The sequence below is a fragment of the Notolepis coatsorum genome, assembly GCF_963971535.1.
Source record: "Notolepis coatsorum genome assembly, chromosome: 3".
Taxonomy (NCBI): Eukaryota; Metazoa; Chordata; class Actinopteri; order Aulopiformes; family Paralepididae; genus Notolepis; species Notolepis coatsorum.
Window position 1 is genome coordinate 33256444 of NC_140167.1, and position 25965 is coordinate 33282408.

Consider the following 25965-nt stretch of genomic DNA (forward strand, 5'->3'; position numbering starts at 1 on the left):
CCTTGCCCCTTGCTCTCGTTTGTCATTGCAGAAAGGTACATTCATCCTTCTCCCTGCCGCTACCAGTGTCATGGCGCCCCATGGTTAGAATGAAAGACTTTTCCTGTCCCTAGGGGACCCCCACGCCATCTCCAATTTTGGTTTCCAATTTCAATCCTAACTTGTTTTCGAGTCCACGAGCCTTGCATTCTGGAGTCAAAGGACAATTCCTGTTTTTTTGTTTGTTTGTTTGTTTGTTTGTTTGTTTGTTTGTTTGTTTGTTTGTTTGTTTTTGTTCGTTTTTCTTCTTCTTCAGATATTCTAATGATTCTGGAATACACAGTTTGGTTCTCTAGTAACCACAACACAAATGTTGGCTGAATTTAGCCACTTGTTAGATGTTTCTGTAATCTCATCTCGTCATCTCCTTCGTGACTCTCCCTGTTCTGCGTTGTGTTTGTATCAACCCCTGTTAGTACATCCGTTAGTCATAAGAAACGACACTGCAACGTAATCTCTTTCCTTCGATCCTCATGTTTATTTTCATAAACATAGCCTCTGTACCCGATGTAACCCATTCTGTATTGTCCTTGAACAGCCTTAATTCAGTCTTTTCCACCGTCTCTTCTGTCACAACAGTCCAATGGTTCTGGGCCTCATCGTGGCCAACCACCATTCCCTGTTAGCCAAAGCTAGCTATGACATGGCATATTCCCTTCCTCCCCGCGAGGGGAGGAGGGACCGTTTCAAAGTCTCTGATCAATGCGTCCGCCAGGGGCGGGGCTAGGGGTGGCTACTTGGGCTCAAGCCCCGAATGTTTTCTGAAAAGCCCCGAATCTATTTTCAAAAAAAAAATAAACAATTAATCATTGTTACATGAAAATATGTTTGCACCAGATTTAGCAGAAGCTAACTTCCATCTGTAGTCTATCCAGCTGCTAACTGTATTTGAGTGAGTTAAGTCTTGGTGTTATGGTAGACTCAGACCTAAGCTTTAAATCACAATCAACAAGTTGACAAAAACATAATTCTTCCACCTTAGAAACATAGCTTTTGAGATCTCAGACCCATCCCCAGTGATAACACCGGCTGCCGGCATGTCTTTATGAATGGAAATATCGAATAAAAGAAACAACGATGAAAACCCGACTATACTCCGGTTTTCGGGGGTCCTGGCGCTCAACGTTCGGCGAGTTAACCCTAGATCTTAGATCCTAATATGAAAAACGATGTGATTTAATGTTCTATGTCTTACCTTGACTTTGTCTATTTTACTGCTATAAATTTTATGCTTTATGTCTGCACTTTATGCATTGCTCTTGATCTGCCAATGTTGTTCTCATTTTATGAGTCTTTTTGTACTGCTGTGAAGCACTTTGAGCTGCAATTCTTGTATGAAAGGTGCTATACAAACAGTGTATTATTATTATTATTATTATTATTATTATTATTATTATTATTATTATTATTATTATTATTATTATTATTATTATTATTATTATTATTATTATTATTATTATTATTATTATTATTATTATTATTATTATTATTATTATTATTATTATAAATTATTATAGTTTGCTTCATTAATTAAAGGGTGTGAATTTAAGTGTTCTCTAGTGCCTTTTGTCTGCTTTAAGGTGGTGGTATAAGTTAAAGGTTGTGGTGTCGAAGTAAAAAAAATTCGTGCCCGCTATCGCGGGCACCTATCAGGGCTAAGCCCCGGATCTATCCTAAATACGCCCCTGGCGTCCGCTCGTCTGTGCTTCGTATCTCAGTCTAATTTACCCCGGAAGGAACTCACACCTCATAACATTCTCATTCTCATCGTTACTACGTGACACGCAGTCTTTGACAACAGCTCTTTGACCCAAATCACTATAGCAACGGCGATGTTGACATTACTGCCCCTCTTACCCCATAACAAACGCTGTGGCTTGATAATGCACTTTCTCCAGATCGAGTAACCTTGATGCTGTGGCTATCAGCTGTTGATGTTAAACAGCACAGCCCGAATCCTCATCTGCTGCTGTTACACACACTGACTGCCGGCTACTTTTAAGATCTATAGATCCGTCTGAGTAGATGCTGTCACCCACCAATACATTATATACACATTGAAAAACATAGATTCCTTCACTCCTCCCAATGCTAAATGAATTGGAGACATGTTTATTTTATTTATTAATCAATAAATTGTTTGCAAAATCATCTTCATTTAGCTTAAAACAGAGGAATGTTGTTTTAAGTAGATTTTGGTGACCAATCCCCTGTTTAATAGACCTGGTGAAACACCCCTCTCTCTGAACTTCTCAATGGTGCTACTTGGCTGAACATGGCTGTATCTGGAGCGCCTAAGGCTAAACAGTGACCATGAGGATGATGACCATGCTATAGCTGCTGTTCCAGTTAAAAACCTTGATTAACCTCTTACACAACCTCTGTTTTAAATAACCCCTAAAGGTACATCCTCAATGTACGATATATCTAAGGCACAAAACCTTTCAGGGGGAATGGTAGAAGTTACTGATGTTTTGACAGTGACAAGACAAGACAGGTTTAAGCCTATTACTCATTTCTGTCTGGACCGGCGGGGGCCTTGCCTACAACCCCAGTGTCTGAGTGATGATGAGTGATGAAATGAGTGATGAAGTTACACGATTGGACCGCTGGATCTGGTGACCAACGACATCACTGAAGTTATGACAGCATGTTCCAGCCATATACTCGATTTTGACCTAGTCTTGTTTGAAGAATAGAACTAGTAACACAAGTGTCTGTCTAATCAGTCATGGCCATGGAGACGTCCACGCCTGCAGCCCCTGCAGGAGACAACAATGGTCCCCATCTTTGGGCCATTTGAGCCATCAGGAGTTACATTCTGGGCGGCTAGGTGACGCAGTGGGCAAGGCGCTCGCCACCAACACAGGAGATGCTGGGTTCGAGCCCAGCTCTCTGCGTTGCTACCAGCTTGGCTGGTCGTTCATACTAATACAATTGGCAGTATTAGGGGGTGGGAAGCTGGTGGGTGGGGATCGGACGTTGTGGACAGCAACTCCTACGGTTGGTGCGCCTGCACAGTAGAATCAGGAAGCGACGAGGGCGGCGTGTCCCTCCCACGCAGACCCTCGCCGCTGAGAGATTGCGCTGTTCACGTGAAAAGATGCAACGACTGCCTCCTCGAGTACCGGAGGGGACACGTGATGCAAGGCTTCGTCCACATTGCAGCCGACGAGTGGGAGGCATGGCCAACAGTGTTCGAGACAGGGGAGGGTAGAATTGGACAATACGAAAATTGGGGAAGGGAGAAAAATAGAAAATGGGGAGAAAAAGTTGATAAAAAAAAAAGGAGTTACATTCTACTCTACTCTATACTAACCCCCCTCAGAATAATAATAATAATAATGACCTTGCCACTTTCTCTTGTAGTTTTCTCATTCCTTTTTAGTGTGACTGCTGTGCAGAATACAGTATCTGGAACAAAGGACGGGGAAGGAGAAAGTCTAGGAGAGGGAAGACAGGGAGGTCTAGAAAAGGGAAGACAGGGAGGTGTAGGAGAGGGAAGGCAGGGAGGTCTAGGAGAGGGAAGGAGGAGGTCTAGGAGAGGGAAGGAAGAGGTCTAGGAGAGGGAAGGCAGGGAGGTGTAGGAGAGGGAAGGTAGGGAGGTCTAGGAGAGGGAAGGCAGGGAGGTCTAGGAGAGGGAAGGAGGAGGTCTAGGAGAGGGAAGGAAGAGGTCTAGGAGAGGGAAGGCAGGGAGGTGTAGGAGAGGGAAGGCAGGGAGGTCTAGGAGAGGGAAGGAGGAGGTCTAGGAGAGGGAAGGAAGAGGTCTAGGAGAGGGAAGGCAGGGAGGTGTAGGAGAGGGAAGGTAGGGAGGTCTAGGAGAGGGAAGGCAGGGAGGTCTAGGAGCAGGAAGGCAGGGAGGTGTAGGAGCGGGAAGGCAGGGAGGTCTAGGAGAGAGAAGGCAGGGAGGTCTAGGAGAGGGAAGGCAGGGAGGTCTAGGAGAGAGAAGGAGGAGGTATATGAGAGGGAAGGAGGAGGTATATGAGAGGGAAGGAGGAGGTCTAGGAGAGGGAAGGCAGGGAGGTCTAAGAGAGAGAAGGCAGGGAGGTCTAGGAGAGGGAAGGAGGAAGTATATGAGAGGGAAGGAGGAAGTATATGAGAGGGAAGGAGGAGGTCTAGGAGAGGGAAGGAGGAGGTCTAGGAGAGGGAAGGCAGGGAGGTCTAGGAGAGGGAAGGAGGAGGTCTAGGAGAGGGAAGGCAGGGAGGAGAGGGAAGGCAGGGAGGTCTAGGAGGGGAAGGCAGGGAGGTGTAGGAGAGGGAAGGCATGGAGATGTAGGATAGGGAAGGAGGAGGTCTAGGAGAGGGAAGGAGGAGGTCTAGGAGAGGGAAGGCAGGGAGGTGTAGGAGAGGGAAGGAGGAGGTCTAGGAGAGGGAAGGTAGGGAGGTGTAGGAGAGAGAAGGCAGGGAGGTGTAGGAGAAAGAAGGCAGGGAGGTCTAGGAGAGGGAAGGCAGGGAGGTCTAGGAGATGGAAGGAGGAGGTCTAGGAAAGGGAAGGCAGGGAGGTGTAGGAGAGAGAAGGCAGGGAGGTCTAGGAGAGGGAAGGCAGGGAGGTCTAGGAGAGGGAAGGAGGAGGTCTAGGAGAGGGAAGGCAGGGAGGTGTAGGAGAGGGAAGGCAGGGAGGTGTAGGAGAGAGAAGGCAGGGAGGTGTAGGAGAGGGAAGGCAGGGAGGTCTAGGAGAGGGAAGGCAGGGAGGTCTAGGAGAGGGAAGGAGGGGGTCTAGGAGAGGGAAGGCAGGGAGGTCTAGGAGAGGGAAGGCAGGGAGGTCTAGGAGAGGGAAGGCAGGGAGGTGTAGGAGAGAGAAGGCAGGGAGGTGTAGGAGAGGGAAGGCAGGGAGGTCTAGGAGAGGGAAGGAGGAGGTCTAGGAGAGGGAAGGAAGAGGTCTAGGAGAGGGAAGGCAGGGAGGTCTAGGAGAGGGAAGGCAGGGAGGTCTAGGAGAGGGAAGGAGGAGGTCTAGGAGAGGGAAGGAAGAGGTCTAGGAGAGGGAAGGCAGGGAGGTCTAGGAGAGGGAAGGCAGGGAGGTCTAGGAGAGGGAAGGAGGAGGTCTAGGAGAGGGAAGGCAGGGAGGTCTAGGAGAGGGAGGGCAGGGAGGTCTAGGAGAGGGAAGGCAGGGAGGTCTAGGAGAGGGAAGGCAGGGAGGTGTAGGAGAGGGAAGGCAGGGAGGTGTAGGAGAGGGAAGGCAGGGAGGTGTAGGAGAGGGAAGGCAGGGAGGTGTAGGAGAGGGAAGGAGGAGGTCTAGGAGAGGGAAGGAAGAGGTCTAGGAGAGGGAAGGCAGGGAGGTGTAGGAGAGGGAAGGAGGAGGTCTAGGAGAGGGAAGGAAGAGGTCTAGGAGAGGGAAGGCAGGGAGGTCTAGGAGAGGGAAGGAGGAGGTCTAGGAGAGGGAAGGCAGGGAGGTGTAGGAGAGGGAAGGAAGAGGTCTAGGAGAGGGAAGGAAGAGGTCTAGGAGAGGGAAGGCAGGGAGGTCTAGGAGAGGGAAGGAGGAGGTCTAGGAGAGGGAAGGCAGGGAGGTGTAGGAGAGGGAAGGCAGGGAGGTCTAGGAGAGGGAAGGCAGGGAGGTCTAGGAGAGGGAATGCAGGGAGGTGTAGGAGAGGGAAGGTAGGGAGGTCTAGGAGAGGGAAGGTAGGGAGGTCTAGGAGCAGGAAGGAGGAGGTCTAGGAGAGGGAAGGAGGAGGTCTAGGAGAGGGAAAGAGGAGGTCTAGGAGAGGGAAGGCAGGGAGGTCTAGGAGAGGGAAGGCAGGAAGGTCTAGGAGAGGGAAGGAGGAGGTCTAGGAGAGGGAAAGAGGAGGTATAGGAGAGGGAAGGAGGAGGTCTAGGAGAGGGAAAGAGGAGGTCTAGGAGAGGGAAGGTAGGGAGGTGTAGGAGAGGGAAGAAGGAGGCGTAGGAGCGGGAAGGCAGGGAGGTCTAGGAGAGGGAAGGTAGGGAGGTCTAGGAGAGGGAAGGAGGAGGTATATGAGAGGGAAAGAGGAGGTCTAGGAGAGGGAAAGAGGAGGTCTAGGAGAGGGAAGGAGGAGGTCTAGGAGAGGGAAAGAGGAGGTCTAGGAGAGGGAAAGAGGAGGTCTAGGAGAGGGAAGGCAGGAAGGTCTAGGAGAGGGAAGGAGGAGGTATATGAGAGGGAAAGAGGAGGTCTAGGAGAGGGAAGGAGGAGGTCTAGGAGAGGGAAGGCAGGGAGGTCTAGGAGAGGGAAGGCAGGGAGGTCTAGGAGAGGGAAGGAGGAGGTCTAGGAGAGGGAAGGCAGGAAGGTCTAGGAGAGGGAAGGAGGAGGTATATGAGAGGGAAAGAGGAGGTCTAGGAGAGGGAAAGAGGAGGTCTAGGAGAGGGAAGGCAGGAAGGTCTAGGAGAGGGAAGGAGGAGGTATATGAGAGGGAAAGAGGAGGTCTAGGAGAGGGAAAGAGGAGGTATATGAGAGGGAAGGAGGAGGTCTAGGAGAGGGAAGGCAGGGAGGTCTAGGAGAGGGAAGGAGGAGGTATATGAGAGGGAAGGAGGAGGTCTAGGAGAGGGAAGGTAGGGAGGTCTAGGAGAGGGAAGGCAGGGAGGTCTAGGAGCGGGAAGGTATGGAGGTCTAGGAGAGGGAACGCAGGGAGGTCTAGGAGAGGGAAGGCAGGGAGGTCTAGGAGAGGGAAGGTAGGGAGGTGTAGGAGAGGGAAGGTAGGAGGTCTAGGAGAGGGAAGGAGGAGGTATATGAGAGGGAAGGCAGGGAGGTCTAGGAGAGGGAAGGAGGAGGTATATGAGAGGGAAGGAGGAGGTCTAGGAGAGGGAAGGTAGGGAGGTCTAGGAGAGGGAAGGCAGGGAGGTCTAGGAGCGGGAAGGTATGGAGGTCTAGGAGAGGGAAGGTAGGGAGGTCTAGGAGAGGGAAGGCAGGGAGGTCTAGGAGCGGGAAGGTATGGAGGTCTAGGAGAGGGAAGGTAGGGAGGTCTAGGAGAGGGAAGGCAGGGAGGTCTAGGAGCGGGAAGGTATGGAGGTCTAGGAGAGGGAAGGTAGGGAGGTGTAGGAGAGGGAAGGAGGAGGTATATGAGAGGGAAGGAGGAGGTCTAGGAGAGGGAAGGTAGGGAGGTGTAGGAGAGGGAAGGCAGGGAGGTCTAGGAGAGGGAAGGCAGGGAGGAGAGGGAAGGCAGGGAGGTCTAGGAGAGGGAAGGCAGGGAGGTGTAGGAGAGATAAGGCAGGGAGGTCTAGGAGAGGGATGGCAGGGATGTGTAGGAGAGTTAAGGCAGGGAGGTGTCTATTCTTGCCCTGGCGCGTCTATTCTTTTACCAACGGATGTCCAGTTCCGCGTTCGCGTTCTGCGATCTGATTGACCACTGACGTTTCTGGTGCGATCTGATTGGCCACTGACGTTTCTGGTCATGTGACATGTACGCCCAATCGCGTGACGCGCCAATTTCCGCCTCGAACAGCAGCAAACTACCTAACGCCTAGTTTATCACTGGTTAAGCTTAGGCGACTCTTTGGGAGTTGGTTAAGGTTAGAGTATGGAATCAGGGCTGGTGTTCTATCGCCCTGCTCTAAGACAAACTCTAACCTTAACCAACTTCGAAAGAGTGCCTAAGCTTAACCGGTGACAGAAACAGGCGTCACACGATTGGCGCGACCAGAAACGTCAGTGGCCAATCAGAGCGCAGAACGCGAACACGGAACTGGAAATCCGTTGGTAAAAGTATTCAGGTGGCCCTGGCTGGGCCGGGCGCCTGAATACTTTCCACAACAAATTCGTGTTTCCGCGTCTCTGATTGGCCATGCGCGTTTCTGGTCATGTGACATGTGCGCCAATCGTGGGGCCGCAAGTTTTTGGATGGTTAAGCTTAGGCGCTCTTTCGAAGTTGGTTAAGGTTAGAGTTTGTCTTAGAGCATGGCGATAGAACGCCTGCCCTGATTCCAAACTCTAACCTTAACCAACTGCGAAAGAGTCGCCTAAGCTTAACCAGTGATAAACTAGGCGTTAGGTAGTTTGCAGGCTGTTAGACCCGGAAATAGGCGCAGAACTTGCCGTCCCACGATTGGCGCACATGTCACATGACCAGAAACGCGCGTGGCCAATCAGAGCGCAAAACTCGAACGCGGAAACACGAATTTGTTGTGGAAAGCATTGACGCGGGCCGGGCATGAGAATGACAGTGGACAGTTCTCTCCTCCTGACATTGGCTCCCTACCTCCCTCTGGTGACCTCTGCTCTCATGGAGGGGTGTAGGTCGAGGGCTAATACAGCTAGCCCGCCGAAGAGTGTCAGGTTCACGGTCAGCCTAGAGCCCCTTACCGCCATTGAGGCTGCTCAAGTGTCCATCGCTGACCAGAGGTATTTAGCTGGCACAGCCCCGTCCATTAGCTTAGCTCCTATAGCTAACCAGATGTCCCCAGCTAGCACAGCTCCGCTCGTTAGCATTGCTCCTATAGCTAACCAGGAGTCCCCAGCTAGCACAGCTCCGCCCGTTACCATCATTCCTATAGCTAACCAGGCGTCCCCAGCTAGCACAGCTCCGCCCGTTAGCATCGCTCCTATAGCTAACCAGGCGTCCCCAGCTAGCACAGCTCTGCCCGTTAGCATCGCTCCCATAGCTGATTGATTGATTGATTGAAAAGTTTATTAACAGATTGCAGAATGGGTACAGTACAGTACAGCTCAATACATACAATTGTTAAGGGGATGCAGACCAGAGAAAGACTTTCGTCTTGTTTACATCAGGGTCCCCCATTTTCAATTCATCATAACATATATGACATACATGACATACAGATAGACAGTACTGCTACATCTATACATTTATGACATATCAGATTTGCAAATACAGTACTGTTTGTGATACAAAAGTGTCCAGAAAAGGAGTGTATATACATTTGGCATAGAAACTGTACATTGGAGGAGGTTGGTTGGGTGGGGTGGGGTTGGGTGGGTTGGGTGAGGGCTGTACATTGGAGGTGGGGGGGGGGGGGGGGGGGGGGGGGGGGTTGGGAAGGGGACACACACACATTTTACACTGTACATTGGAATATTGACAAAGCCTTACTTGGTCATTTACTGTACAACTAGGTATTTGTAGGGGCCAGTTTCGAATTGCAGTCTCACGTAGGTGTTTTTTGAGAGTGTTTTTGAAGGTGGGTAGTGATTCACATTCCTTTACAGCTTTAGGTAGGGCGTTCCACATTGATGTGGCATAATTGCGAAACGTGTTTAGTCCCTTGTTTGAGCCGAATCTGGGTTTTACATGATTTGTGGAGCTCCCTCTGGTGTTGTGATCGTGGTATTCACTGACCTTTGGGAAGTATTTTGACATGTACATGGGTACCTTGGTCGCGTAGTGTATCTTGTAGACCAGGCCCATTGCAAGTTGCTGTACTCTGTCGTCTACTCTAAGCCATCCTAGGTTGTCAAAGTGGGCAGGGGTGAGGTGGGTTCTAGGAGTCAGGTCAAGTAGTAGTCTGACTAGCTTGTTTTGAGATGTTTGTAATTTGTTTTTTAGTGCCTTTGAGGTGCTTTGGTACCATGAGGTGCAAGCATAGTCGTAGTACCCTTGAATGAGTGCTCCTGCTAGAGTCTTCAGGGTATTCTTGTTTACCAGAGAGGAGATCCGGTACAAGAATCGCGTTCGTTGGTTGACTTTTTTTATTACATTGGATGCCATTTTGTCACAGGAAAGATTAGCCTCTAGGATGGAACCCAGGTAGGTAATTTCATCTTTCCTTGTGATAATATTGTCACCCAGCTAACCAGGCATCTCCAGTTAGCACAGCTCCGCCCGTTAGCATCGCTCCTATAGCTAACCAGGCGTCCCCAGCTAGCACAACCCCATCCGTTAGCATCGCTCCTATAGCTAGGGTGACCATATTTTGATTTCCAAACAAGAGGACATGCTGGCCCCAGCCTCGAGATACTTAATGATACTTTGCACAATCGAAGCAGGCATGGCCACCTTCATTTCACTATGTCTTGTGTATGTACTGTACTGTATGTGATGAATAAACCTCTTGAATCTTGAATCTCTACTCAAAGTTTACTCAAAGATGCCTTTATTGTTTTAACCTCTTAACATGCACCCAGAAAAGCGAATTTTTTTTTTTGAGGACTGCATTCTTTTTTTGCAAAGCTTATCTTTATACGTTATGCTTAGCACACGCATAAGCCTGGTCTCTTTTGAAAGATAACATTCTGAAGTTACTAATGCAAAAAAGGAAAATCACTTTTAGTGCTAATGAAATAGAGTAGCATATAGGTCTGAACTTGAGTTGAACGTGAACTTGTGTACTCACATTTTTCTGCAGTGGTTGCAATATCCCAAATGTAACCACATAACATCCGCCCAGAAAAGTGGCAATTTTTTTACTTGAACTTGAGGACTGCATACTTTTTTTGCAAAGCTTATCTTTATACTTTATGCTTATAGCACATGCATAAGCCTGGTCTCTTTTGAAAGATAACATTCTGAAGTTTTGTACACAATAAATAAAAATCACTTTTAGTGCTAATGAGTAACATAGGGCTGAACATGAGTTGAACTTGTGTACTCACGTTTTTGTGTAGTAGTTGCAATATTCCAAAATAATATATATATTTTTTGAATAAGCTGGAAAACACGGCAAATCCATAGCCTGAAGTCTTACGTATGTTGTCGGGCCTTACAAATACATTTGATTTTGATTTGATTATCAATAAGGTGATATCTGGAACACACAAACACACTATTTTTTAAATCACATGCCATGAAACTCTGGGACCTGGCTGAATTTAAGACTCCACAAATCATGTTTAAAGCACGAAACAATTCACTGCCGGGTAACATCAAAAAATTATGTTATAGAGAGGGGGGTTACAATTTAGAGGAGAGTCTAACTTCAAGAAACAGGCTGTTGATTCAACAATGTATGTATATTTCAGTTTGTGGAGTGAATATGAGTTGCATAAGATAATAGAGTGTGAAGGTATACTGAATACTGTCTATCTGTATGTCATGTATGTCATATATGTTATGATGAATTGAAAATGGGGGACCCTGATGTAAACAAAACGAAAGTCTTTCTCTGGTCTGCATCCCCTTAACAATTGTGTGTATTGAGCCGTACTGTATTGTTCCCATTCTGCAATCTGTTAATAAAGTTTTCAATCAATCAATCAATCAAGGGGGTAGGAATACATATGTTTTACACTTCATCCTACTCCTGCTTGTTTGTTTTTTAATCTGTTTATTACTTGTTTTTTATTATTATTTATTTTCAATTTATGTTCGAAATAAATAAACGCATTCATTCAAGATATTGTGTGAGCAAAAGTATAGTTAATTTACTCATACAGTATGTACATCCTCTGGCCTCGCGCGGATCTCACAGCTGTACCCGCACAGTGCAATACTCCAATTCAGCCATTGGCAATTCAGCCATTGGGTGGGTGGCGCTGCTGAGCGGCCCTCACAGCGCGGCCCTCACAGCGCGGCCATCAGAGCGCGGCCCTGAGAGCGCCGCTGGCTCTGCAGCTCTGCAGCTGCATGCTTCTCCGGGAGTCCGGGGTGATAATCTGGCGCGCTGTGTAAAAAGTCACACGCCTGACATATCAGCATGTAACTCGAGAACCGAGGCACGGAATTTGGCGATTCAGATGCTATTCGAACGGCAACGAATGGCGCTTTAATTCTGTAATTTATATGTTCGGCTAAAAATGCAGTCCCGAGCCTTCAGATGCTCGCAAAGGACTGTGAAACTGAAACTGAAACTGAAAAACAATGAAACCCGGACATTTCCATGAAACCTCTCCGGGTTTCGGCACCCATTCCCACCCCCCCTCGTCGGGCCTCTGTTCCCAGGTCCAGCTCCCCTCTCCGGGTCTCAGTGCCCATCCCCGCCCTCTCTCGTCGAGCCCCTGTTCCCTTCCCTGCCTCCCCTCTCCGGGCCTCGGTTCCCATTCCCACCCCCCCCTCTCTGGGCTTGTGCACCCGTTTTCAGCCCGCCGGGCTGCTATGCCCCTCCTGGGTTTTTCGCTCAGCCTCCCGGCCCCAGGTATCCGGGTCCTCTCCCTGGGTCCCTTCCGGGGTCCCGGCTTCCTCCCTCGCCTGTGTCCGAACGTTATTCTCGGGGGTCTGGAAGCCCCCCATTGAGGGGGAGGTAGTGTTATGTTCCCAGGCCCGGCCCTGGCTGGGCCGGGCATGAGAATGACAGTGGACAGTTCTCTCCTCCTGACATTGGCTCCCTACCTCCCTCTGGTGACCTAAGCCTGATGGTGCGGTCGGCCATTTTATGTTGGTTTCAAATAATTTAGTGAATTTCTAATTATGTGTTATCCTGGGCCATTCCTGTCTGTGTTTGATGTCGTCCCCCTGTCTGGTTGTTGTGTGTGTCATTGCCTTTGTGTCTAGTTGTGTTTATGGTGTCAATGCTTTTGTGTCTAGGTGTTGTTTGTGATTCTGTGTTTTAGACTGGGTTGGCCAGGTGTGGCCAATTGTAATTAGTCTGTTTTGTTCTTTTGTAACGTGCCTTGTCTACCGTGCTCTGCAAATACATTTGATTATGTACTACTACTTCGTCTCTGCCTCCTGTCTCGACATCTCTTCCCTCTGCGATTGCGTTCTAACTTCTCACCCTCTCAGCACCCCTAATCCTAACAATATACTGTCATATTGTCGTATTCTAATGTTAAAATGTTGAAATAAAATTAACTGTACAAAAAAGGAGGTACATTCTACATGTCCAGCCTGCTCAGCAATGTGCAAATGCTACTGCTGACAAGGAAAACAAAGGCATCAAGGACAATGTTGAGGACGATGATTGAGGACACTGATGAAGATAACATTTAAAAGATGTTTCTTTTGTGTTTTTATTACCAATTTTATTTGTGGCTGCTTATTTTCAGGTTATATACTGTAAATCTGCCCTCTGTAGGCTACTCCTTAGTTTGGCTACTTGCTCAGTTGGTGAGACAATATTTGTTGTAAGTCACACTGGATACGGGTATCTACCAAGAGCCTAAATATGTTAAATGATATGATAGGATATTATCTACGATACCTTAGCTAAGCATATATGGTACCTTATTTTATATGGAATATCATTGCTGTCTGTAAACATTGCTGCGGTTTGTTCACCACCTCGTTCTTTGACCTGCTGCAATTTCAGCGCAATAACCCAGCTAGCAAGGAGGAGATAACCCAGCTAGCAAAGAGGAGACAACCCAGCTAGCAAGGAGAAGATAACCCAGCTAGCAAGGAGAAGATAACCCAGCCAGCAAAGAGAAGATAACCCAGCTAGCAAGGAGGAGATAACCCAGCCAGCAAGGAGAAGATAACCCAGCTAGCAAGGAGAAGATAACCCAGCTAGCAAAGAGAAGATAACCCAGCTAGCAAAGAGAAGATATGCCAGCTAGCCAGGAGGAGATAACCCAGCTAGCAAGGAGAAGATAACCCAGCCAGCAAAGAGAAGATAACCCAGCTAGCAAGGAGGAGATAACCCAGCCAGCAAGGAGAAGATAACCCAGCTAGCAAGGAGAAGATAACCCAGCTAGCAAGGAGAAGATAAACCAGCTAGCAAAGAGAAGATAACCCAGCTAGCAAAGAGAAGATATCCCAGCTAGCAAGGAGAAGATAACCCAGCTAGCAAGGAGAAGATAACCCAGCCAGCAAAGAGAAGATAACCCAGCTAGCAAGGAGGAGATAACCCAGCCAGCAAGGAGAAGATAACCCAGCTAGCAAGGAGAAGATAACCCAGCTAGCAAGGAGAAGATAACCCAGCTAGCAAAGAGAAGATAACCCAGCTAGCAAAGAGAAGATATCGCAGCTAGCAAGGAGGAAATGACCCAGCTAGCAAGGAGGAGACAACCCAGCTAGCAAGGAGGAGACAACCCAGCTAGCAAGGAGGAGACAAACCAGCTAGCAAGGAGGAGATAACCCAGCTAGCAAGGAGACAAACCAGCTAGCAAGGAAGAGACAAACCAGCTAGCAAGGAGGAGATAACCCAGCTAGCAAGAAGGAGACAAGCTTTTATTCCCGTCTGACACCCTAAACCACATTCCTCTGCCAGATGGAGGTCTCTCTGTAAAGCTGGTCTGTTACCTGAGGGGATTCCCCCCAAGCCCGTAGAAACAGCAACATTAGAAAAACAGAAACACACACACACACACACATGCACACGCACTAGTGGTTTACACGTAGATCATCCACATGATAAATGGCTCCGGACACACCTACTTTAACTAGGTTTATGAGCGAACAGAATATCTAGGTTACAGCCTAGCCCTCCACTCAATCTGCTGTAAATGTATACCCGCTGAGGAACACTAATTCAATGCTCCCAGTGGTCCTGAGTATGAAGGGGAAGATTACACCGGGGCAGGTGTTGTGGGAACGAGACACAATGGTTCTCTTTTAAGTTCCAATCCACTGTGGAATTCCGCCATCAACACACAGATTTGCAGATTAAAGCTTCTGAGAAGTCCACTTAACGTTCCGTTCGAGCATGACAGGGGGTGAGCGAGTATGCCACTTACGAATGTCAAACAAGCCAGTGGCCATTCACTCGTCAAGGTCACAGGATCTCCCGAGTTGATGTGGGGATGGAGGGAGAGTGAGGAGTGAGAGGTCCAGTGTTGTAGCTGTTTGTCATAGCTGTGGCCGTGGCCAGGGGGATCTGGGCCATAACTGTAAGCAAGCCCTGGGTCTGAGTCACAAAGACTCCGGGTGCCAGCCCAACCCAGAACCTCCTATGTGTCATTACAAGTCTATTAGAGTTTGTTGATGTAGTTTGCAGCGGAGAATGTCCCAAGGCCTACCAGGTCTGGGGTATAAAGCTTTGGGGATCTGCCGGGCAATATGGAATGGCATGACTGACATGTGTCTGCTGCTATCAACGTTATAGCATATAGGGGATAGATTGAGAGGTGAGATTAGTTTGTCCCTTTGTGGACAGAGGAGTGGTTTTAGGTAGTCTTGTGATAATTACTGAGTATCCCCCTGCTAACACAAGTTTCCACTGAAATGGAAAGTGTGACTTAAAGAGCCGAAATGTTTTGTGCAGGTATTAATGACGATGTTAAGGTTCATCCTCCATGCAAAGAACATTCCCAATTCAAAACTCTCTGTCCCCATGAGAACAGGGATGAAAACATCCACATGACCTCATACAATAGTGATTTACGCGTCGATATTTACGATGCAAGGTCATTTAATGGCAAGGAGGCCTACTTGGATTTATGTCCCCTGACCAATATTTCACAGCAGTACACAGTGGATCGCCAGAGGCTAACCTCCCAGAGTACAGAGCCGGGGTTGGTGGCGGTGCACCCGGGTATATAGGGACTGCTGAACCCACTGAACCTCTATAACTCTGAGGCAGTCCACTTATTACTGGTGTCTCCATCCACTGCTCTGTGTCCACCACTGTGCTACTATTCTGCCGCCGCGCTCTGATGTCCTTGGGGGGTTCAGGAAGACAGAGAGAAGAGGGTGGCAGGAGACCCGGTGGTGTCAAAACACGTTACTACGATCCCTGAGTAGTGGAAAACAAACCTCCTCAACCCTGAGAACTAGATCAGTGCAGACAGACCTCAGAGAGAGAGAGAGAGAGAGAGAGAGAGAGAGAGAGAGAGAGAGAGAGAGAGAGAGAGAGAGAGAGGGAGAGGGAGAGGGAGAGAGAGAGAGAGGGAAGGTGGGAGGGAGGGAGGGAGAGAGAAAGCAAAAGATACACAAAGGGAGCAAAGAAGGCAAAGTAACAAGTCTAGGAGTAAGAAAAAGAAAGTCGGCTGTAGAATAGAATGGATGGAAACAATGACAGAGATAGAGAGAATAGAACAGAGATGGTCAGAGATTGAAACGTGGACTTTGCACCAGCTCCTAGTTGACTCCCGTTGGCCACCTCCTCATGTTTCTCCACTCTTCACGTAGGTCCAAACAAATGAAGGGTCTAAAGTGGGGAAGTGAATGCGCTCCAGAGTCCCTCTGGACCACCATAATTATGGAGAGGGAAATTAATCATCACGGGCCATTATTACCTCAATATGCTCTACAGATGTCGGCGTCAGGAGAGGATTGTTGTGTTGACTTAATCATCTTTCTGGCACGTTCTCTAACTACCATCGAAAACCCACAGATGTTGTTTCTGTTCATTTGCACCTCTTTTCTTGCGTATCCCTCATGTCCCACCCACCCCCTCATTTTAAGGCATGTGTATAAGAAACAGATGACCTCACGTAGCCTGTGTTTAAAACGGGCCATTCATCAGCCCGTGTGTTATGAAGCCCCGGCACCTAAGAGCTCCATATTTCCGCCGCTATTCAGTGGACATGTGAACGGCTGGAAAACTCTTTCAACTGTCACTATGCATTGCCATCATGAACCCCCCCTCCCTCCCTCCCGCCCTCCCTCCCTCCCTATCCCCCTCCTCCACCTCCTCCTCACTCCCCTTGGCCTGGCCCTGCGACGCTCGGCTCGACCCGACGCTATGCATTCAGCGATAAGCTAAGTGAGTGAGATAGCCGGCCCATATACTTTGGTCCCTGAGGGGGGAAAAGCCCCTCTGCACATCCCAGGGACTTGTAATCAGGTGTGCCGCACGCTGTCCCCTCCGTAGTCACTCAACACACGCACCGCTCCGTACCCAGCTCTACGCGCAGGCCTCTCCATGCCCACTGACCACAGTGTTGGGAAAGTTCACTTTCTACATGAACTAGTTCAGTTCACAGTTCACACATTTTTATATGAACTAGTTCAGTTCATAGTTCCTAATTAAAAATGTTTAACTAAAGTTCATGGTTTCAAAAATGAACTAGTTTATAGTTTATAGTTATTTTTTCAATACGTTGCCGCAAGCTATTATTTGTCAAAATGATTGCCACAACCCATATAGAACCGCAGACAGCTATCAGAATACTGGCATTTCCATCACACTGTGATTATTTATCAGTGTTTCCACTACCATTGCCTTGAAGGGGCATCACTGCACTCTTGAAGGGGCATCACTGCACTCAGCACAGAGCCCTGTAGCTCTGTAGAGTGGGCGCTCCGGCCGTGCGTCACTATGGGTGTTGTACTCTGTTGCTGTCCTGCGGTCCCCATCCAATCCATCACACACCCATCCAGCTCCCTCTAACGCCCCCACACACCAGCTTGGCACCTCCTGCAACAGCAGGGTGTAAATCCACCAACTATTACAGTGAAGAGAGCAGCGGCAGCAGGGGTGAGAGAGACCCCCCACTATCTGGGTCAGACCCCCCACCCTGACGCCCACCCTCCTCCGTGTGCAGGCCTTTTGGAACTGGGGGGGGGGGGGGGGGGGGTTGGGCAGTGATTGGACCACCTGGAGATGTGTCCGCACCTCCGGGTCGCAGAGGGGTCGCATTGGTGACCTCAGCGTATAGGACACAGGAGGAGGTGCACTTTTTCCAGAAATCTGTGACTCAGGACATCATTAGCGCATGCACACTGCGGCTATTCAAGACCGGAGAAGGCCTGGCACCGCACTGCCACACCCTTTTTGGTCTGTTCGCTCTGCTCAGGGACGCACATTTCAAAAACGGAAAGAAAACACGCTGATACACAGCAACCTCATGGCAGATCCTGCTCTTGTTTCAAAGAACAAAGAGCATACCAGTCTCATTGCTCATTAGGCTAATTTGTCACTTAAATACAAACAAATGAACACTTTGGATTGATGTTGATTGATCAACTGGGAATGCCTCCAGAAGCCACATTGTTGTAACATTCAACTCAGGCTATGTGGCTCTCTGTCAACGTGGGTCAGTCACGGTTCCAGTTGGTTTCAAATAGAGACCTACCACAGCGAAACACCTCCTAATGATTTCCTGTATGAAATGCCGCAGATTTCCTCATTCATTGATGTGGTTACACAGCCTGCTGTTATACTGGACAATGACACATTTGATCACCGATGGCTCACGCCTGCATATACAGAGAGAGAGAGAGAGAGAGAGAGAGAGTGAGAGAGAGAGAGAGAGAGAGAGAGAGAGAGAGAGAGAGAGAGAGAGAGAGAGAGAGAGAGAAGAGAGAGAGAGAGAGAGAGAGAGAGAGAGAGAGAGAGAGAGAGAGAGAGAGAGAGAGAGAGAGAGGGCACAGGGAGTAGCTAGTGATCCCTGAGCCCTTGTGGACTCTGGTCTGCCAAAGCAAACCATTGGTTCATGATAAGAGCATGAGTGGCCTCTGATGGTAGCCAGCTGGCCCTGCTTGAAAGTCCATCACCCCAGGCAAAATAGGTTAGTGTGGCTGTGGGCCTGTGGCGGGACGAGTAACCGGACAGCCGAGCTCCTCCTAAGCGTCCCGGTCCGATCTTGTCGTTGGCAAGCAGCGGGTGTCCGGCCAGTGGTCAGATGGTCAGACCGTTTGACTGGAGCTTTAAGGAGGGATGGTGAGAGGGGTGGGGGTTGAGGAGAAGGAAGACAAGAGCGAGGTTGTGTTGCGAGGCTTGATTATGCATACAGCAGGGCTGCTTTCCTGGATGCTGTGTTTGTGTTGGAGGCCGACGGCTCCAGGCAGATGTTGCAAATGAAGGAGGTGTTGTTGTGTGTTGACTTTGTGGATAAAATCATCCTGGAGGACGTGTGTGATTGTTGTTTTTATGTCTCCTTTGACAAGGGGGCAAAAGATCCCCTATATTTCCCCGCCATTAGACCTTCTCTACATAATCTCTTTCTATCGACAAAGAACAATTTTCAGCTGGTTTGAGTTAACAGAGTGAATTTTCTACCGTAGGTATTATAAAGTATGGATAGCAGTGTCACTATAAAATGCATGCAAATGGTTAGACAACACTTAGGCTAGATCCACAAAGAATGGATTGCACGGTGCTAATTGCACCCTTACTTACAATTCATTATGAATTGAAAATGGGGGACCCTGATGTAAACAAGAATCACCTGCGCTGTGATTGATTGAATGAAAATGTTATTAACAGATTGCAGAATGGGTACAATACAGTACGGCTCAATGCACACAATTATTATGGAGATGCAGACCAGAGAAAAACGTTCGTCTTGTTTACATCAGGGTCCCCCATTTTCAATTAATAATGAATTGTAAGTAAGGGTGCAATTAGCACCGTGCAATCCATTCTTTGTGGATCTAGCCCTTATGTTCTTCTGATGGCCATGGGGGGAAAGCTGTGATACTTTCCCATTGCTCTGCCACCCATTTTGGTGTTATTGTGCAAGTTTAAGAAGATGAAGTGCCGTGGTATAAACTCACATTCTAAGATCATCAGAATCACGTTTATTGCCAAGTACATTTGCACAATACCAGGAATTTGTTTTGGTACGTTGCGTGGTGCCTACAAACATAGAGAAAAAGTAAGAAAGTAGAATTGTAAACAGGTACTGCAGGCCAAACAAGTGCTACAGTCAAAACTACATAAAATAGGAATACAATAGAATATAAATAGAAAATTGTGGTAAAGCCATCCACTACAGTAATAATAATAATTAATAATAATTCATTACATTTATATAGCGCTTTTCTCAGACTCAAAGCGCTTCAAACAAATTGGTTAGGGAAATTGCCTCCTTCTTTTAGTGTCTATGGGGGGACAAGAGAGGGACCATGTCAGTTGGGGGGGGTAGCCGGGCCGCATGTAGCCTTTTTACAACGCATCCGCGTTTCCGGCGCTCTGATTGGCCAGGTCATGTGACATGTGCGCCCAATAGCGTGTTTGCCCATTTCCGCGTCGAACAGCCTGCAAACTACCTGGCGTTCTATCGCCATGCTCTAGGACAAACTCTAACCTTAACCAACTTCGAAAGAGTGCCTAAGCTTAACCGGTGAAAGAACTTGCCGTCACGCTCTAAGACAAACTCTAACCTTAACCAACTTCGAAGAGTGCCTAAGCTTAACCAGTGTAGAAACTTGCCGTCCCACGATTGGCGCTCATGTCACATGACCTGGCCAATCAGAGCGCAAAACGGGAACCCGGAAAACGCGGATGCGTTGTAAAAAGGCTTCAAGCAGCCGGGCCAGCTGCAGACGGGAAGAGGCCGTTTTTTGTCCTGATGGATCGTCTCCTGCCAGAGGGGAGGGTTTCCAAGAGTTTGTGTCCACGGTGGAAGTGCTCAGCCACAATCTTACCTCCCTGGAGGCTTACAGGTCCTGGAGAGATGGCAGACTGCAGCCAATCACCTCCTCAGCGGAGTGAATGGGCCGCTGCAGCCCTTGTCCTTGGCAGTGACCACAGCGTACCAGAAGGTGACAGAGGAGGTGATGATGGACTCGATGATGGCGGAATCGAATTTCACCATCATCGTCTCTGGCAGTACATCCTCTGTTGTGCTTTTTTTTGGTGATGGAGCTGATGTTCAGGAGTGGTGTCATCCACGTACTTCAGGAGCTTGGCAGACTGATGACTGGAGAGGAGCAGCTGTTGATCACGGGGGAGAAGAACGCAGCCTTGGGGGGAACCGGTGCTGATCGTCTGGGAGTCTGAGGCGTGTTTTCCCAGTTTCACACGCTGCTCTCTGTCATGGGTCTTTTTTCAGCGGGGTGTTGACCCTTGCTACACTGGCTGTTGGATTTCTGTGGCATCTAGATCATTGTCAGATTCACCCACCAGCTGTACCCACACACACACACACACACACACACACACACACACACACACACACACACACACACACACACACACACACACACACACACTCATGCGCACTCGCCATCCATCTGCCAATGTAAGCACAAAAACACTGCTTCAACAAACACAAGCTAACCTTTTACCTTCCTCTCAACCCACCTGCGTGCACACTCTCACACCTCCGGAAACAAATGAACACACACAGATACACAAACAAACACACACACGCACGCACGCACGCACATACACACACACACACACAGCCACATGCGCACACACACACACCACAGCCAGGTTTATCATTGATATATGAGACTGATAATGCCATGACATGTGTTTCATTACCAGGTTTCAATAGACATCAAGATTGTATTGTTGGAACAATGATGAGCAGAATGAGCAATCAGGAGGCTGGTGACTTGATTGATTGATTGATTGAAAACTTTATTAACAGATTGCAGAATGGGTACAATACAGTACAGCTCAATACACACAATTGTTAAGGGGATGCAGACCAGAGAAAGACTTTCGTCTTGTTTCCACCAGGGTCCCCCATTTTCAATTCATCAGGACTATGGACTGGACTATATGACAGGACTATTCTGTGTATAAAGGGATAAAGCAGCGTTCATATGATATAACTTAACAAACTCATCATATTATTTACCTAATTGTATTTTGTAGCGAGTGAGTGAGTGAGTGAGTGAGTGAGTGAGTGAGTGAGTGAGTGAGTGAGTGAGTGAGTGAGTGCATTAAATTAAAAACATGAATTTAACGTTTTGTAATACGCTGGTCTTATTCTCCTTTTGGAACAACACGGTCTTGTCAATTGTAGGTGTGTTTGCCACCGAGAATCATATCATATTTATATTCTAATGTGTTTTTTGTCTGTAAAGCACAACAGTGCACCTGGCCTAATAGTATAGCATGCTGTAATCTCACATTCAGATGATGATAAACGTTGCATTCAGTATAATATTGCGCAACGAAAGGGGCTTGCCGACAGAGTTCAAAATCCTCCCTCCGTTCGCTACTTGTGACTGGACGGCGCCGGTGTCAGTCAAGGGGAGGGGATAGTAATTTCTATATGCCTGTAATGTCAATTTACGTCTCAGATTGCCTCCCTGTGTATTGCTGTCAGGGCATCCTCCTCTCTCAGCGGCGCAGATACTACTGGATGTCCCATCATAGCTCGTGTCTGGAATGTATTATTTTATTATTTGACCAAAACGACACGCTTTGGAAGTGCGCCTACCTGCTTGCGGCATCGAACCTTTGCGTGTGGATCATATTGCCCCCAGTAACGCAGCAGGCTCGAGAGGTGTCTCCCCCGCACACTGCCCCGAGGTGCTCCCGTCCCGTGAAGTGGCCTCCCGCGCTGCCTACTGTTAAAACGGCAGGCTCGGGCAAAGGCGTTATAATAATATAACACCGCTTCCCAAAAACGTTTTCATTCCTTTTTCAAGAGAAAACTTTCTAACTTTTGGAGATACGACCAACAACAGACACTGCTGCGCAGGTTGCATGTGGTTTTGACAGAAGGGGGGAAATACTTTGGAAACTCACTGTGAAACCCTCCGCTTTTTAATGATGTTCAGCAAGTGTTTTGTCGCGTTCTTGAATGTCTTTATCCTGGTGCGTGCGCTCAGAGCTCATGAATGCACGCCGTGTGATCTGCGGACATGTCCCGTCAGAGAAGCCCCGCACGGCTGCAGCGAGGGCGGCCGGACCGCGGCCAGGGACCCGTGCGGCTGCTGTGACCGGTGCGCCCGCCTGGAGTGGGAGCCGTGCGGCGGGCAGGACTGGGCGCTGGGCTACTGCGCGCTGGGACTGACCTGCGCCTCTGTCAACCAAACTGGACCGGCGACGGTCCCCGGAGTTGGAGTTTGCAAAGGTGCGTATTATATGTAACCTCTTAAAACTACATTTCATGATCAGTATAATTTAGTGAAAACTTTCAAGATCCTTTTTTTTGTGTGTGTTCTACAATAACATGCTGTACCGGCATCGGATGATGATGATTTAATAATTCAATGTAATCCTTTTATTATAATACTATAATAAAAGAGAGAGCTCCTATTCCTCTTCTAATGGATATTGGCTATCGGTTTGGCAGACAGTGTTCCATCCCACTCAGTGGCTCGAGGGCATCGTCACTATTCAAGTGTCAGTCAGGCTATGACTCCATTGACTGCGTCAGTGTTTACCTCGTCGTCACGAGCAGCCTGAAGCAGCTCCCCAGGTCTGAGGAGGCAGGAGGGCTCAGTGAGGAGGGCTCAGTGAGGAGGGCTCAGTGAGGAGGGCTCGTGAGGAGGGCTCTTGACTGGCAAGAGAGGAGTGCTGTTCAACGGCTCACTCTCCCCCGTGAGTGAAGCTGTGTTCTTTTAGTCTGGCAAGGGGCTCTGGCACTATAAGCACATTGGCATTTACTGAAGTGCAATACCCATCTCCTATCTATATACCATTCCACCAGACATTTCTCTGGAGGATGTTGACTCGAGATGAGACAAAAATTACCTTTCTCGTTTGTGTGATGTAAAAAAAAAAGGGGGATGGACTTCCCGTGTAATTGTGTTCATTCACTTGGATTATTGAGGTCTTAAATTAATTACGCTGTCTTAATTTGATTCTGAAATAAATAAGCTGTCCGCTTGGCTTGTACTGTAGGAATGGCTTACACAATCAATGGGCAACAGTGGTGTGTGTGTGTGTGTGTGTGTGTGTGTGTGTGTGTGTGTGTGTGTGTGTGTGTGTGTGTGTGTGTGTGTGTGTGTGTGTGTGTGTGTGTGTGTGTGTGTGTGTGTAGGTGTGTGTGTGTAAGTGTGTGTGTGTGTGTGTAGGTGTGTGTGCGTGTGTCTCAGAGGGCTCCTCGGAGGGTTACTGCTGCTGGGCGATTGCAAAAGTCTCCCTCCAGCAGGTTCTGATTGGCTGATCCTATGAATCCCCAGCGCTCTATACTTTCCTCATCACACTCCCACTCTATAGCCAGAGCTAGACCGCTTCCACACGGTCTCGCGTGCTCATTTTACACATGATTACGAGCTTCAAAGAGACGCAGCCTCGAGAGTTTGTGTCCGCGTTAAACGGAGGTAGCTATTCATCAGAGCTGCTTTAAAGTGTGGTTAGTGCCCCGTAGCAGGGGATGTTTAGGGTGTCAGGTTCCACACACACACACACACACACAGTGGGTGAAGTACCAATGGCTTCCCCTCTGGGAGCAGTAGTAGGCATGGCGAGGATCACCTCGGCCGCTGCCCTGTCCCTCTGCCAACCTGCGCTCTCTCCAGCCCGCTCAGGGGTGATTGAAGGGGACCGACTGGACAGATAGGAGAGAGTAAGCAGCCCCCGTATGGGCGTCCGGATCCCAGTGACCTTGCATCATCATCGCTCTGTAGTGGGGTGGTCCAGGTTGGGGCGGCCTGGTGGTGGGGGTGGGGGGCCCCTGGGTCCGGCCCTGTGCCATCCCAGGAGACGCCGCTCCTGATTGGGCTTAATTTAAAGGTTAGGCTAAAGGGCTGAACGACCCTAATCCTCCACATCCATATAGCCTATAGTAGCAACCCTTCCTTAAATCAACAGCTTTAGAAACAGGAGGGAGAGTTAATGGCTCCTCTGATTGAGTCGTGCCTCTGGTCCCGTGGCTCCGGGGGCCTTGGAGCATGTTGCTGACCCCTCCTTCATACACACATATACACACGCACGCACGCACACATGCACTCCCCGAGGGTCTAGGTGGGGGTAAATCAACACCTCTCAGGGGCCACGGTGGGCAGGCGGCTGATCCTGATCTCACATTTGCCTCCTCAGGCCTGGGCCAGGGTCTTAAAGTGATTAGGTTTGCAATCAGGAGTAGGGGCTAAACGCTTCCGCTGCCTGATCCCTTCTTTCTCTGCTCACGGACGCTAGTTTTTCTGGGTGGTCAGTGTCTGGGGAGTGGGTGCCTAGCGTGGAGCCCTAACAAGCCCGTGGTACAGGTGATGAGTAGCATAATGTGTGAGGGGGAGACGTTACTCAGGCTTTTTCATTGTGTTCCTAAACCGTCTTTTTGTCCACGGACCCCACAGAGTAATAATCATCTAGCCACAGGTTACAGTAAACAACATGCTGGAATGCCTATATCAAGTATAAACAACGAGTCGAAATTTCATTTCAAACCTTTATTTATACTCGTGAAAATGAGGTTTCCCTCATTTACAGTGATGACGAGTTAACAAAGGACACAAATATCATAACAGTTAATAATTACAATGAATTACAATTACTACAATGATGGATTAAAAACAATTACATGATTCAGTACATAGGTCAAGTGCAATGCCTTTAAACTCCATGAATGACGGGAATGTTCCGAGCTTTAGAGTCTTTTGCAGGGTATTCCATGTGTACGGAGCATCGTAGGAGAAGGCAGACTTTCCAAGCTCAGACCGAACTCGAGGCACCCTGAGCACAAGAAATGAAAGTGAAAGTTTGGGCTCATCTACTCCTGACGCTGCTGCCTTGTTTGCGACCACCGGGACCTGCTGCTGCCAGGGACAGATATTTGGTAATGTCCTCCATGTGACCTGCCGTCACCTGTGTTGGAACCGGGGCCTAGTTCTGCCACATCGCAGATGTGACCTGGTCTGTCAGGAGGCTGTTTTAGTTTTGAACTTCACACCGTGTGCCCGTGCCTCTTGGTCTTCCCACTCTCTCCACAGCCACTTAACATACCACCTAACAGACCGCCCGTCTGTCCTAAAGGGACCGGACGCTGTGTACACCGTGCCCCCTTCACATGCCGTCCACTTCCTCCGGCATTATCTAACGTTTTCAAAGACTTCCTTTTTAGCTCGCTATCAGCCAGAGGGCCTCCAGAGGTCAACTCTCCCATCCCACCACTGGATGCCAAGACAAGCAGTCTCCGTGGCTGACAGAGGAGTCCCTTGGGACGGGGGTTGCAGACCCTGGCTAGAGCCAGGCCACACCACGCCGCACCACGGCACGCCACACACCACACTCACACACCACACTGGCTAGAAGTTAGAGCAGAGCGGGCAAGGCCAGATTAGAACATGCCAAACCAGACCACACAGGTCGAGACATGGGCCGGAGCTAGGCCAGACCAGACCAGACCAGACCAGCTGACTGCTCTTCCTATCTCCGGGGTCAAGCTAATCATTATTTAATAATAACAGAGCAATCCCCAGTCCCCCAACTCTAACCTCTCATTTGTTTTGCCTACCTCCCCCTGACTCCTACCTGCCTTTTCCTGCATGCCAGATTTAGCACCCCGTCCCCGCCACAGACAACCACCACCACCGCCACCACCACCTCAATGAAAATAGCCTCCCAGGCACAGGAAGGCCTCAAGGTGGAAAAATGTGGAGATGGGGATCATTTTAAGGTGAAAGGAAATCGCTA

The 25965-nt window shown here is 48.8% G+C and overlaps 1 protein-coding gene across 1 annotated transcript in view; it reads left to right on the forward strand.

The window, feature by feature from the left end:
* Positions 1-21701: 21701 nt before the first annotated feature.
* The window catches only part of LOC311225757 (von Willebrand factor C and EGF domain-containing protein), a 39252-nt gene continuing 34988 nt past the window's right edge, over positions 21702-25965 (forward strand). The window contains exon 1 of the mRNA XM_084311151.1: positions 21702-22459. Coding sequence (XP_084167277.1) covers positions 22153-22459 — 307 coding nt within the window. The 5' untranslated portion in view covers positions 21702-22152. The remainder of the gene's footprint in view (positions 22460-25965) is intronic.